The sequence below is a fragment of the Heterocephalus glaber genome, unplaced genomic scaffold (genome assembly GCF_053883595.1).
Source record: "Heterocephalus glaber isolate CG9 unplaced genomic scaffold, H.glaber_assembly_v1.0 deba00001058, whole genome shotgun sequence".
NCBI classification, from domain to species: domain Eukaryota; kingdom Metazoa; phylum Chordata; class Mammalia; order Rodentia; family Bathyergidae; genus Heterocephalus; species Heterocephalus glaber.
In genome coordinates this window covers 563,256-578,714 of record NW_028258184.1, presented here as the reverse complement: position 1 = coordinate 578,714, position 15,459 = coordinate 563,256, and the positions used below count along the sequence as shown (strand labels likewise).

The following is a 15,459-nucleotide window of genomic DNA, read 5'->3' as shown; positions in this document are numbered from 1 at the left end:
AATGTGTTATCAGTAGTGGTGTAGAAAAAGCAACGGCCTGACGTATTCAAACAGCCTCGTGTGGAAAACTTTTTTGCAATGTTTAATGGCTAAATGATAATTGGTTATTTTGTACAAAAAGTGAGTTAAAACATAATCTCTGCTCTCAACATTTCCAAAGACAAAATATTAAACTATGTTTAGTGTCCATGTGAGTAGTGATGTTTGGGTAATATTCGTTCTTCAAATAGCTTGTGTATTTCTCTAATCTTCCGTGATTACTATTGATTAGATTTCATACTTACATCTGAAGAAAACCCACATTTTCACTGACTTTTTGATTCACTCTGACTCTTCCTAGAATTCATTTTAAATAACCTTCAAGTGTGAATTTTTTACAACTTTAGCTTAAAATTAATTAAAAAATGAAAATTATCCAAAATAAAGTGAAGACAAATAAAATTGGAAGGGCACGTGAGAAAAATATAATCCAGAATGTTTTACAGTTAAACATTAAAAATAAATTATAATTGGGGAATTCATTAAAAACATATTTTTATATTTCCAAGTGAAGTGAATCACATAGTTTTTTTATATTAAGGTAAATTTTCTATTTATTATCATTCCCTGCCTTGGCCCGAATACTCTAGTACAGTCTCTGGCAGCCATTTACATAAATAGCACTTATCCCGCCAAAAAGTATTTACAGATGGCCACTAGGTGGCGACCTTAAAACGTTCACAAGTAGAAAAGATATAACTGGTGAAGAACTTTATTTGAACCTTACCTACTGCTGGTTAACAATATCACTCACAAACACATGCATGCGCATATGTGCACTCACGCACATCCACTGTAGAATGTTAGAGCTGCGGGAACGATTACATTTTCTGTTTATAGATGAGAAGCTGATACTCTTAAAGGTAAAGTATCCCGTGCTATCACAACTCAGCAGGCTACTGGTGGCCTATCCTACTGATAGGCTACTGCTTTGTCATTCTGAAGTGACTCGGACAACACATATAAAACTGAAGACGTGTGATACAGAAGCTATGAAAATCTCTGGCTAGTACTGAAGGCTTCAAGAGAGTATCTGTCAGTAGTTCTCGATCCAGAGCAATTTTACTCAGACTTGGCAACATCAAGAGATATTTCTCGTTGTCACAGTTAGATGGGGTTGGGGCTGTTACTGGCATCTCATACAAAGTAGCAAAATATCCTGCAATGCGTAAGGAGTTATCTGGCCCAAATTATCAGCCGTGTTGAGGTGGAGAAACCATGCTGCACATTGTGAGCCTTTGTGTGGTTTGATGATGATGGAAGCAGGGCAAGAAAGGTGGTATTTATGATTCTGATACCACCCTGAACTGTGATATAGCAGCAATTTTAGTCCAGCTAAGCATTTCCTGGAAGAATTGGATCTGAAACCAAACACTCTACCTATGAGTACTCTGTGAGGCTTTGCTTTAGCTGGAATCAGACACCACAGGGGTATTTACACAAGGGAAATCACCAAAAGTTACACATTTTTAGTTTTTCTAAAGAGAGTCTTGTTGAACATCTGCCATCCCACCACTGCTTGCTTACTAGGATAAACAGAGGAACCGATTTTCTACATGGGTATCTGTCAGGATTATCTTGCTTCCTCATAAATAACTACGTTTCTCTTCTTTTTATACACACACACAATAATCGAACTCAATTCACATGGTGTGTCTCAGGCCTAACCAAGATGAAATGAACTACATCCTACACTAAGTCAAGAAGGTAAGAGAAGAGAAACAAGAGGGTGGGAGAGTAAGCTAATTGGATCCTAAGCAGGAATTCTGGAAGTCTGGCCACTCTTCCATAGCCACTTCCACCTGGACGTGGACTTAGTGTTACCAGTCCCTTACACTGTACAAACACACTGACACAAAATATTTTCTGCATGACCATCCACCCTCCATGTATCTGAATCCATCTTCTATCCATCTCTGTCATTCTAGACCCTGGACAGACATCGGGAGACCAAGCAGGGCTTAAACTGCCAACACTGCCCAGGATGCTCTTAGAACAGCAAGGAAGAATGGAGCACAAAGCAGTGAGAGCAAAGCCTGTCGCCCCGCACTGTGGTCTCCACCTGACTTCTGGGCCATTGTCCTTCTTTGGCACACCTGTGAATACCACCTGGACACTAGCTCCACTGCAGAGAAGCGGCGACATCACACTGTTTGGTGAAATGGAAGATGTGTCTAATAATGACAAACATGAAACTAGGAGCAAGAGTTCTTAGAAATGTGATCTAAAGTATGTTTTGCCCTCATTTGTACATCAAAGTTGTCTATTGCTTTCTTGCTCTTTTATCCACTTAGATATGGATAAATACATATTAGGCAGACTAAAAATCCACTGCAAGTTAAGTTTCTGTAGAAAATTAAGCAAATCAAACAAAATTTTCTAGTTATAATACAAGATAATTATAACAATACATAGTTATTCAATATGTGAAAGACATTGTATTTTATGGATGAGAAAGATGTAAGAAAAAGAATTGTACTACCAAGTGTTGAGAATAATACATCCTATGAGGATAATGAGAGAAAATGTTGGCACATATTATGTATTGTCATGTTTTATTCCAAGGGTATGGAGGTGATTATTTCAATTCAAAGGTGTCCTCTTTACCTTGTAATAGGGCTGTCAATTTTTTTTAATTGCTCATTTGATACCTCTGTAGCAGCTGTTCAGTGAAAAAGGCAGAGTTCTGCCATAAAAATAAATTTGCTGTGCAACCACTTGAAAGTAATTTTTATCCTCTAATAATTTATTTTTTATTATCCAGTTTGATTATTCCTATAGCAACCACAGATCACAGAATTTAGGTGGTTTTTTTTTAATGGTACATTCTTCAGCACTGCTTACTCATGAGCGACAACTTCAGAAATAAGATGTGTTGATTACATTTCCTCAAATTCTGCTTTATTGTAATTCAACCCTATAAAGAACAAAGAACTATTACCTGTGTTATCTATTAAGATAATAGGCATTAAGAAAACCTGACAATTTCCTCGGTACTAGGAGGGCTACAGAATCAATTGTGACCTGAATTCACTGTGACGGTTAGGTAGGCGACAGAGTAGCGGTGTCACTAGCTCTCTGCTGACCCGGGCACGTGGTGCAGACTGGCTGGCTTGGTTCCTATCTGTGTGCAGTGAGGACCCTGTCCACTTACCGGTCTTCCTTTGGGGCCGCGATCTCCTCTTGGTCCCTGTGACCCTGGAGGACCCTGAAAGAGACCATAATGATAGCACCTGGAAACATTTATTTTTTGGTTGTGTTTGTTTTAAAAATTAGTTTGATAAAATACAGTTGGACAACACAAATATCACACTTGTTAGTTCAGTACATTGAAGACTAGGGAAAACAAAGGCATGTGCATATGAAAGTTCTGTATATGCAGGACTGTTTATTTTAGGAGCAGACTGTGAAGAACTATAAAGAATTAGGCACCACATTACAGCATCATGAAGCTCAATGAGCTAACTATAATGACTGGTGATTGCGAACTTTTAAGAATGATACTATATTTGTGTGGGTATTTGTCTTCTCCCAGGTAAAGCTATTGCCCTTAAATTCTGGGCACAAAAAATACAGTTTGGTTTCACAGAAATGTGCAAACCCTAAATTATCAATTATTTTAGGAAATTCATTAATCCAAGTTGGTCCATGATACCCAAAACAGTTATCACAGTTCAAACAGCTGATAAAACAAATAGAAAATACTTTTAGCTTACTACTGCTTTATGTACATTCTACTATCACTTTTTCCTTGAGTTAAAATATGGTATTAGTTCCATTCTATTTTTGGAACACACTTAAAATTTTCCATATCACCCCTTCCATAACTTCTCTCTTCAAATAAGAAATGACTCCTGTATTTCAAAAGTAGTGCTACTATGCTACTATGGCCTTCAACTGAGTTATGAAGATAGATTACACATTTACCCAATTCAACAAACAGATTTATTTTTAAGAGATAGGAACTTCATATGTTACACAGGCAGGCCCCAGAACTCCTGGGATCGAGCAATTTTCCTGCCCCAGTCTCCCAGGTAGCTGAACTATACACAGCATTGTCAAAAAGCAAAGTCTCTGCAGGACTAAAGTAAGTCTGTTGTTTTAGTGTTTTCCTTAAGCTTACTGGATTTTTTTTTTCTTTTGGTACCGGGGATTGAACTCAGGTCCTTGTGCTTGCACAGCAGGCGGTGAAACCACTGAGCTAAATCCCTGGCCCCTACTTGATATGTTTTTAAATTTACATGACACACGTCCAAGTGTGTCCATCTAGTTACATATAAATACTGCTGATAATCCAACCCTAAAAGTGTCTTTTAAGCAAAATGAGAAATATGCTATTCTGATGTATAATTTCTCTAATTCTACCACCATATAAGACTTAAGCAGATAAAACAGTCCACTCTTAGTCATAGCCAAATGGACCAAAATGCACCTACTTCAATGAGCAAGGTCAATCTAAAATTAATGCTGTAACAATGGAATGTTTTGCCCTTCCTATAACCAACACTAATGTGGGAAGAAATAAATATTTTTCAGAATGAAATGATCCCCTATATGTAATTCATTTCTACAAAGGAATGCCTACACCTGAAGATGGTTCAAGAAAAACACTTTGTAGAAGCCAAGCACTTAACATACATCATGTCGTGTTCTCATGGATATCATATCTCTACAGACTTTTAAAACCCCAAAGAACACAGGAGTATGATGACTGGCAGAGAAAATTACTTACGGCTGGCCCTGGACGACCGCGAATGCCTGTTACCTAAATAATAAAGAAGAAAATTTATAAAGGAAACGTTTCTATAGAGCTTTGGGAAAGTTAATAGTCAAACAAATAATAGCAACAAAAGCACCAGTGAATTTTTTAACAAGTGGGCACTCTCAATTGATGCTATTTCCTCCTAGCCTTATGAGGTAAGATTTCTAGTTTGAACTGTCTCACAGGGAGGCAATATTACCATAGTGAATAAGACCTAAGAATGCTAAGTTCAAATCCTGGCACTTCTCCTTAGCAGTTGTGTGACTGTAGACTGATTATGTATCCTCCCTGTGCTTAAGTTTGGCTAAATGGAAACTGAAATGTAAAATGGTGATGATAATTATGAAATGACTTTCTTTCATAACTGTGTGGTCAAATAAATGTTTGTAAAATGTTGGGCATCTAAGCATAGTAAGCAACATAAGATTTTAAATGAAATAAATAATGAATGGCTTATATTTTTGGTAATCTTTGTGGAAAAACAAGCAGATTTAAAACAAAAGCAAAAATTTAAACACAGCCCAGTAAATGAACATTAAATAAATTAAATTAATTGGTCTTGACAGACTAATAACTTCTTTAGAACCTAGGAGAATGGTGGTTGAAGAACTTTCATCCTATTTAGTACCACACTATTTGATCATCTGCAAGTCTAAAGAAACCTGAAGAATTCATGTATAACAATTACAAGGACAACTAAGGCATGATATATTTCCAAATGTGTGAAACACTAAACTATTATACAAACTGTCAGTGTATGTCTACATGCAATACAGTCAATTTTATAAAGTTATGATGTTTTTATCTTTAGTTATAGGCTATAAATGTTAAGAATACAGAACATTAAATATTGTTTTAAAACATTAATTTATTGTAGCTTGCCTCTGTTAGACTAAAAGCTTGTTATAAAAATAATTTCCTTTTTGACAGGAAACATTAATATACAACTATACTACAGTTATACTTGAAAACGATGTATGTGTATATACTTACGACAGGTACTAATCCTGGTTCTCCTTTTTGTCCCTGTGAAATAAAAAAAGAAAAAATGTTCAACTAGTAAAATATAATAGCTCCTTAGGTATGAACATGTCACACTGGGATATTCTAAGGAGTGTAAAAAATGACAAAAGAAAGTTACTTTTTAAGACATTTAGTCAGACATTATTCATGGAAAACACACTGTTCAACTGAAGGACATAATCGATCTAACCTGTGAAATGTGTAGTTATTTTACTTCAGATTTTAAATGGATCAAATCAAAGTGTTGGCTAGAGCAAAAATTAGTTGTGATGAAAGGGGTAAAGACAAAGTGCTATTGAAAAACACTGTCCAAATGTTGAAAAAACAAAAGGAAAGTTAAAATCGTTTATAGATTTGAATTTCACACTCATACAACAGTGATAAGAATTTTACTTAGTTTCAGTAGTTTTCAGCAGCTGACAATAGTTCTCAGTTATGAGGAGTTATTCCTGAGACACTTGCTTCCCTCTTAGGGACTTCACTCATTTTATAAAAAAGAAAAGAAAACCTCTAATAGTTTCGGTTCAATAATTTTTGCTATATGAGAAAAATGCTGAAAATGTCCACTTAATAGAAAACTAAAAGGCAAAAGAGACTATTACAGCTTAAAATACACACAGTCAAGCCAGTTTATTTGTTGTCAGAACATGGAGTTAATATAGTAGTGGTAGAGAGAATTTGTTTTGATTCATAGAACTTTAGATTTTCTAAATCTGTGTACTCATTTTATGATGTGAAGTTAAATAATACTGAATGAGTTATAATTATACATTATACATTTATGTTCCTCTATTTTGTTACATATTCATTTGTATTCTTTGTTGCAGGATTTATCTTCTGACACATCTCGTTCTCCAGGCCCTTCATTGTATCTTAGACCACTTTATATTCTCAGTACACTACACAGAATTTTCCAATACATTCTTCTGGAGTTTATGAATCTCCATGAGTATATTATGAAATAATTCCTTCTCTTTGACAATTGAGGAAAGTGAATATGTATTCAATTATATCCAAAATCTAGAGAAAGGAGAATGAGTTCTAGTTTATTGAATTTCTTTTCACATACAATATTCTTTCACGTGATTATAAAATGATATGTGTTCATCATAGGGAATTTTGAGAGAAGAGAAAATATACAGAAAAAACTGAATACCCCACTGAGTTTGCAGGAGTCAGCACCAGGAGCATCCTGATGTCCTTAGTTTCCCACACACCAGTGCAAGTTGCTTTATGTGATCAACGCTTCATTATTTTACTTTGAAGTTTGGGGCTCATTTTTACATTAAAAAAACACTGGGGCTGGGGATTCAGCTCAGTGGTTTCACCGCCTACTGTGCAACCGCAAGGACACGAGTTTGATCCCCGGTACCAAAAACAAAAACATTACAACGAACATCCTTATTTCTAAATATTTGTGTGGCATCTCTGATTAATATCAGAGATATTAGGAACATGTTTCTTAAAGTCAAATTTGTGAATTAAAAATCACACGCTTTTAAGGTTTTTGATGTAGAACAAGTTGTATCCCTAAAAAATACAATCTGGTATCTTCCCAATAGTATCTCATACATGACAAATTTTTTAAAGTACATTTTAAAAATTATTTTAAAATCTTGATAATCTTAATGATGGAGTCAATGGAAGAATTAACAATAATTTCATCTTCTTGCTGATTCTAATGCTGAGGTGAATACTACCTGGAAATGAGGGGTAAACGAATTCAGAAGAGAGAAATTGTCCCTGCAGAAGCAGGGATACTTCTGTAAGAGTGGATGCATCACACTAGAGACAACCTGCACAGAGGCTAGGGGAAAGAGGGATCAAAACATGTAGACTTCCAAGTAAAAAGCAAAAGGCTTATTTCCACATACACTCACTTATAGACTACTTCCACATTTTAAAATATTAAAATAATACAAATTAGCCATGTAAAAGCTATAATGGAAGATGCTTCTTTGAAATACTGACAGAATTTGAATTGCTTTAGAAATGGTGTATAAATTTGTGCCCAGTTAATAAAGGAGATTTAAAGATGATGCTGAGAAAATTACTTCTTCTGGAATAAGCAGAAAAACACATAAAAAAGAAGTAAAATTATTTTAGCCAAAATTAAGAAAACGGAATAACCTGCTAAGAATACTGGTGAAATTTCTATTTGAAAGGAGCTGAAATCAACAACAAATGAGGTAGATAGTTGCACACAACTAGAGTATGGTACACTGGCAGCTACTTTGAGCATGTCCTTCACTGATCTGTTCCACATGGCCTTTAGAGAAAGGCAGTAAATGATATAGCCCAGCAGTTGCCTCTTAGAAAGTTAGGTGATTACTAAGTGAACAAAACTGATTATTTAAGAGAAGTTCTCACTGTTAGATTTTTTTATCTTGTTTCATAGTTGTATCTATCTACTCATCCATCTATGTTTCATTTATCTAATTTGCTTAAAACTTAATCTATCTCAATCTACTCTAGTTTTCATGTACCCATTAAATGTGAATTAGTATTTGCAGTCCATCTTCTTTGATAGATATTCAAATCTCAATAGCTTTACTTACCTTTATGCCAAAAAAGACATATATATGGTTATTGCTCTGAGAATCAAAATGTGTTAAACTGGTCAAGAACTACCTTTGATATTATCACTCTCATTTAACATGAAGGAATAGCATTACTTTGTCTGATTATCTGATAAAATCGCTTTTGAAGTTCCATCTTGTGCAAAAGTAAAGAAAATTTAAATTAGCTATCTAGATGTCTAATATCTGCCATAAAAATTGGACTTATTGCCCATTTTCTACTCTGTGAATGCCTGGGTTCATCCTATTTGAGTAAGATCAAAGCAAATGCCATAATTTTTAAGATACTCTGAAAACTGAGAGCAATGAAAGGGAAAACAAATTCTCTCCACTTAGTGGGTTTAGCTGTGTCCAGCTAGAGTCACCATTGATTGTCACAGCATATGCCACCACTGTCCTCATAAATTCACAGCTCATCTCCAGAATTCAATTTTAAGCTCCCTGAAGGTGTGGAACAGGAGAGGAGGATAAGCGATGTGTTTTGTAAAATTTTCAATTTTTTTGAGTCTTTACTTCTTAACCAATGGGAGAGGACTGCAAACCAAAGTAGAACATTCTTCCTTCCTTCTGAGTTTTCCTTCTGTCCTTTCTTTCTTCTTCCATATAATGAATACTGAGTTTCTAATGTGCGTAAAGCATATATTAAGTACAATGATAAGTACCAGAAATATAAAGACTAGTAAGAAATAGTCTTAGACCCCAGAGAGTTGACAACTTTGTGGCAGAAACAAAAGTTGACCACAAAGTGGACAGAATAAAGGCATCTGCTCTTGTTAAGTACAGTAGCTGAAGTGCACTCATTTATTTTTTACAACTTAATTTGTGTGGTACTTTGAACTTTATAAAAGGCTTTCAGACATTTCAGAGCACGGTTTTGTGTGAAGAATATTAGGAAGAATTCTGCTTATGAAACAGAAACTATGCAAAGTAAAACTTACCTTTCTTCCTCTACCTATAAAAAAGAAAAGTACAAAAATGTTATTCTATGGAGAAACTATTACTAAAACAGGCTAAACATTTACTTTTAATAATAGGTTTCTTACGTAGTCAGAATTTAACATAAAAAGATTAGGAAAAACTCCAGAGTTGTTTTGGATCAATATTTCCATAAAAGGAAAAGCAATGTATAACTTTCAAACACTCTCACATGATGTTAATATTCTTCAAAACATTTATATAGCATTTAAAATTAAATTAAATTAGCTATGAAAGTTATAATGAGTTATAGTTAAAAACTATATGGTTTCTATAGCTGTTTTTAGTATTTTTAATGAGTGAGGCTAGTCATTCATATGGTTCAAATGTAAAAGTGTATTAAAATTATACAATTATACAGTGAAAAAACTTTTCCCTGTTTCTGTCTCCACCCTCCTATGTACATACTAGAAGCCACTCTTATTGATTTCTTGTGTTGTTCTCAAAGTATTTGCCTATATAAACAAATAGTAATATAGGCCTTTTTCTACTTTTTCCATCTGTCTTTCATATGCCTTACAGATATTCAAATTTTAGAGATCTTTGCATGAAAGTAGTTTCTTTGTTGGTTTTTTATAAAATATTTTTCATGATTCTATTGTGTGAAACTACAGTCTTTTTCACTAACATGCCCTTTACCCTGTGATGAACATTTGGGTTATTTCTAAGCTTTTGCTATTATTAGGATATAGTTTATTATCCAAGCAGGACAATTTGAATGATGAAAAAAACCTATTGTTTCATTTCATATTGGTTTTTTAAAATTATTTATTTATTTATTTATATTTTTTATTTTTTGGCACCGGAGATCGAACTCAGGTCCTTCCTCTTGCATAGCAGGCGGTGAAACCACTGAGCTAAATCCTCGGACCTTTTTAGACTAGCTTTTTTTGTTTTGTTTTGATACCAGGGATTGAACTCGGGACCTTGCACTTTCGAGGCAGGAGCCGGAACCACTGAGCTAAATCCCCAGCAAAAAAAACCCTATTGTTTAATAAGCCGGGAAAGTTGGTAGAATTTAGAATTTTCATGGGCAAGTTATGAAGGAGTACTTCATTATTTTATGGCTCTGAATTTGAATCAGAATTAAGCCTTCTTTACTAGGCAAAAGCTCTACCACTGAACTACATTCCAGCCCAAGAAAACATTCAGTATTTTAGGACTATTAAAAAAACTGCTCTATTATCTTTTAAATCATTATAATTTTTTATTCACTTAAGTCTCTGATTTGTTTGGAATTTCCCCTGCTATAGGATGTATGAATACTCAGTTGTTCCCATGTCACACCCCAGCCCTTCCAATAAGTCTTATGGAATATTTCTTTTCTTCACTGCTAAAATTGCATGCTTTTCATATTTAAGCTAATCAGGTATATTTGGATCTTCTTCAAGACTATTGTATTCCACTGAAATCTACTCATGTATCTAGACCACAGTTTTTTAAGCATGTGAATCTTTTTAGTTTGGTTTGTTTGCTTGTTTTTTTCTGACATGCTGAGACTTGAACCCAGAGCCTGATACATACAAGGCTAGTGCTCTACCACTGAGCTATATCCCCCACCTACACTTTTGTATCTTGTAGGACTAGTCATTGATTAATTTCTGTTCTTTCTAAGAGCTTGCCTGACAGTTTTTTCTTGTTTATCTTGTGCAAATTTTTGTTTATATGTCAAATTTTAAAAGAAATTATTTATTGGTATTAGGTTAAATTAGTAATTAACTTATGGAAAATTGATGTGCTTCTGATGTTTAACATTCCTCACTAAGAGCATAATTTTTTGTCTTTGCTTGAACCAGTGGTATTTTGAAGTTTTCTTCAGATATATCATATATTTGTTTTCATTTTATCCTTAGGCATCTGGTGCCATTAAAAGTCAGGTGTTTTTTTATTCTCATTATTTACAGTATGATTGTTTATACATAATAAATCTATTCATTTCTGGTTGTTAATTATTTTTACTGTACTGTTTTAATAAATTCTCATTTTCTAGTATTTAAAACTCAATTTATTAGGACTTTTAAACACACGAGTATATTTTCTACAAATGGTAGTTTGTCTCTTCTTTTATAATTTCTAAATTTCATTTCTTTTGCTAATTTTCCAGGCACAATCAGAACTGTTATATGATTTTCCTCTATTCTACCATTGTTTTTTTGTGCACCATTGCATTAATTTCTTAGGGTACTCTTGTTCAGAGCTATCCTAATCTTGTCCTTTATATATATTGTATTCTTTCTAATTCTTCAAAATTACTTTTAAATTTTTTCTCATTTCCATCATCTTTTCTGTTACTGTATTTGGTTCAGTTTCGGATCAACTTGAGTTCCTTCTTATTTCATCATCATTTCCCTTTGAAATGAAAAATTCCCTTTTGTTTTCTTCCTATTCCTTTGCAGACCATTCCTCATTTCTTTCTGCTTAATGGCCTTTTTTCCTTGAGGCAGTTACTTTTTATTAAGTTTTATTTAGTTAATAGCAAAATAATTGGTCACGATTTTAATCTGGTCTTTGGTAACATATTTATGAGTGTGATCTTTATCTCACAAATTTAACTGAAGTCAATTACCTTTTGTTTCTTAAAGTTTATTTGTATAGAGTTATTGCCATATCCTTTTTTATTATTTACCATGGAAGGAGTTGCACTTTTCTAGACAAGCTATTGGTAAGAAGTTGGATATTTTGTTGTGTTTTCTGATGCTAGCCACTATCGTTCCAACTTATGGTGAGCTGATCCCTATAGATTTAATTTTACTTTATTTTTGGGCTTCTCTCAAGATTGTTCCTGCTTTGGGTAGCCTTTACATGACTTATTTTTAATTCTTCCTATGACCACATTGTTGAAAATTGAAGTTGTGTTTACTCAAAACACATAGTTACTGTTGAATGATATTCAGGAACACAAAAAGTAAGTCCTGGGCTAATGTTTCTGGATTATGTGTTGTTATTTGCAGAGAAATTTTGGGAAAAAAATAAAATCTTGACTTGGCCTTGACAATGATACATGTAACACTTCATTCAGGACTGCTTAAACAAACAACCTAAAAGCTTAACATCAATGTTTCCTAGTTCACTTAAAGACATAAATATGAGCTTGTTTTCCTTATATCCAAGTCTCTTATATCCTTTCCTTAACTCCTTATCTCCTTTTCCTTATATCCAAGTCTCTTTAACACATGTGCTCATACTCAAATATATAATATCTTTTAAACAGACATTTTTATTCAAAAATGTTTTTAAAACCAGTAATTTATAGCCTTCTTTCCTCTTGGAAATCTATTCCGTCCTCTTATTTTACATAGTCAACATAAAAAGCATACTGTATTTACGACCCAATATAGCAGAAGATGCTATGGCAATAAATTATACTAGAAATGATTGTACTATTCCCTAGTATAAAGTTGGTACAGGAAGGATAAATTTGTTTTCTCTATCTTATCTTGGGTATTAAAGAACTTTATATAAAACTAAAATATATATTGGAATACCCATCATGAAAATAGTAACAAAGGGTCATTTTAATGGGCACAAGGAATTTTCAAATTAGATACAACTACTCAAAACTCAGCAAAAAATATTCCTCCAATATTTAAGACAGGAAATTACTGTCTGCTTCTATGATATGTAATTTGGAAGTGTGCAAAACCATTAATCTGAGAGACCACTGAATAAATTTCTTTTATTTTTCTCTGGATTGCTGCAAGCAAAACAAACAAACAAACAAAAAACACTGGAACTATACCGATGTTTCATTGGTTCAATCCTTTGCTGGGCCTAAACATTTCTTACCAAAATTGGTATTTCCACTTCCAGGTGTTTGCGGACAGACAGGGCAGCACTCTCCGGGAGGGGTCACGGGGTCAGCACAGTTCAGCACTTCCTGACACTGTATCTTGTCACAAAGAATGGCTCCATTATCACAGACACAGATCTGGCATGCACTAGGTTTCCAAATGTCCCTGTTTAAGTACATCTGGCCATTCTGAGTGCAGGCTATTTCTTCAGTATACTCATCTAAAATAAGAAGAAAATACAGAGGTTAGTAATCTGAAGTTTTGGAGTTTGGAAAGAATTTGGGAAGACTTTAAGATAGTGAGTCAGCTTGTGGATTCTATATAATTCTAGGCTAAGTGACCTACCAATGAGACAAAACAAGATGAACTTATTCCATTTAGTATTTGCATTCAAACTAATATGCAATAGTCAAATTTAAGAAGATTAGTAAAGACAGTTAAAAATAAACCAGTTGAAAGGTAAAGAAAAATAATATTTCAGAAGGGAATATGGTCTGTAAATACAGTGTTTGAGAAACTTTACATGACTTTCAACTCACTAGAAACTTTAGTAAACTGTGTATAAGGAGACGAAGTGTGCCAATGTACCAAGAGGAAATACTTCAAAAGAAAAATGTATAGGTTTATTAAAATTATTTTAAACCTAAAGTGAAAACAGAATAGCCACTTTCTATTAATGAACTAGATCTTCATTCACCATCTTAAACTACAGGTAGACGCTAAGCTGTAATAATATGGTAAAACTCATACAGATAATTTATCTTTGTACAAAAATTAATTAAGAAAAGTTGTAACCAAAATGATATAACATGTTATGTAATATCTGCCATATACTTTTCTGTATTGGATAAAAATTTAAGACAGATTGTAAAAATACATACACACATGTACATATATAGTAACAGCAGTTCTAATCATACTTGAATATCAAGAATACACATTTATCTTTGACTTTGCAATTTTTGTAGGAATCAGAACTATAGTATTTTAACAGATAAGGTGGATTATATAACCCTTTCTTAAGTTCTTTGGGAGCTTCCCAATTACTTAAAATTCATGACTCCTTTATGAAGGCTAAACACCTTCCTTTCCATTTTTTGCACAAATTCATCCCATTGCTTGATATAAATTTCCTCTGTCCCAGGCTCTCATAGCTTAATAGTCACCTCTCCCAAAATTCTTTTCTGATCATCACATCACAACTAGGCTCTCTTTACTGATCTGAAATATATTCAAGAACACTTTTTAAGGAACTCTATGTAGACACTCATTAATTCTTTAGTGTGTATTATATTCAAGGTAATAAAAGTTTGCTAAAATGTGAACAGATAGACAAAAATGACCACCTTCATGAAATCATTTACAATTGTTAACATGCTTATTTATTTTCATCTTTTCCATTAAACAATAAACTCTCTAAGTTTACTTTATTGGTCATTGTGTTTCAAATGCTCGGCACCATTCCTTTCACAGAGCAGCCATTCAATAACTATGCGTCAGAAAGAAAGAAACCCAAATTATGATTCACTAAATTAATTATACAACATTAACTGTGAAGTTTGTACAAAACAAAATTTAAAAATATATTTGCAGTCAATTTTTGAAAGATTATTGTTTGGCATATAAAATGTTCCAATGAAACTGCAGAACTACAGATAAAAATTATTTCAGTTTAAGATAATATTAACCCCAAAATGCACAATATACATTTATAAAACATAGCTCAATATGTCTAGAAAAACAGCATTTTTCTCATTGCATTGTGGAATATCAGGCATGTTCGAAAAATACGGTGAGTGCTTATATTTTTTTACAATTGATTACAGTAAAAAAACACATTGCCATCATCTCTCCTCAAAATATTCCCTCACTTCAAATGCACTTATCCCATCCTTCTCACCACATTCTGAAGTAGTTCTGGATGTCCTCTTTCATGAGTGCTGTGTGTTGTGCTATTGTGACTGACTGCCTTAATGTCCTGAATTGATTCAAAACACTTACCACTCATGGTCATTTTGACTTTGAGGAAGAGCCAGAAGTTGCACGGTGGCAGGTGGTGAATAAGGTGGATGAGAACACACCATAATATTTTTATAAGCCTGCCTTTCCTCACTCAACAGTAGCATTCACCATATTTTGGATCACAACTCATAGAGATATTTACAAAAGAGGAGTTTCAGAACTGCTTCAGAAAGTGGCAAGAATGATGGGATAAGTGTGTTGGAAGTCAGGGAGAGTGTTTGGCAAATCTGCAATCATTTTCATCTTCAGATATTTGGCAAATATACAA

General features: G+C 33.7%; 1 protein-coding gene across 1 annotated transcript in view; it reads right to left on the bottom strand.

Annotated features, from left to right (window-relative positions):
• Col5a2 (collagen type V alpha 2 chain) overlaps positions 1-15,459 on the bottom strand; it is a 139,340-nt gene that overhangs the window by 61,952 nt on the left and 61,929 nt on the right. The window contains exons 2-6 of the mRNA XM_004872303.4: positions 13,165-13,389; positions 9,342-9,355; positions 5,795-5,827; positions 4,772-4,804; positions 3,194-3,247 (exon numbers count right to left, since the gene is read on the bottom strand). Coding sequence (XP_004872360.1) covers positions 3,194-3,247; positions 4,772-4,804; positions 5,795-5,827; positions 9,342-9,355; positions 13,165-13,389 — 359 coding nt within the window. The remainder of the gene's footprint in view (positions 1-3,193; positions 3,248-4,771; positions 4,805-5,794; positions 5,828-9,341; positions 9,356-13,164; positions 13,390-15,459) is intronic.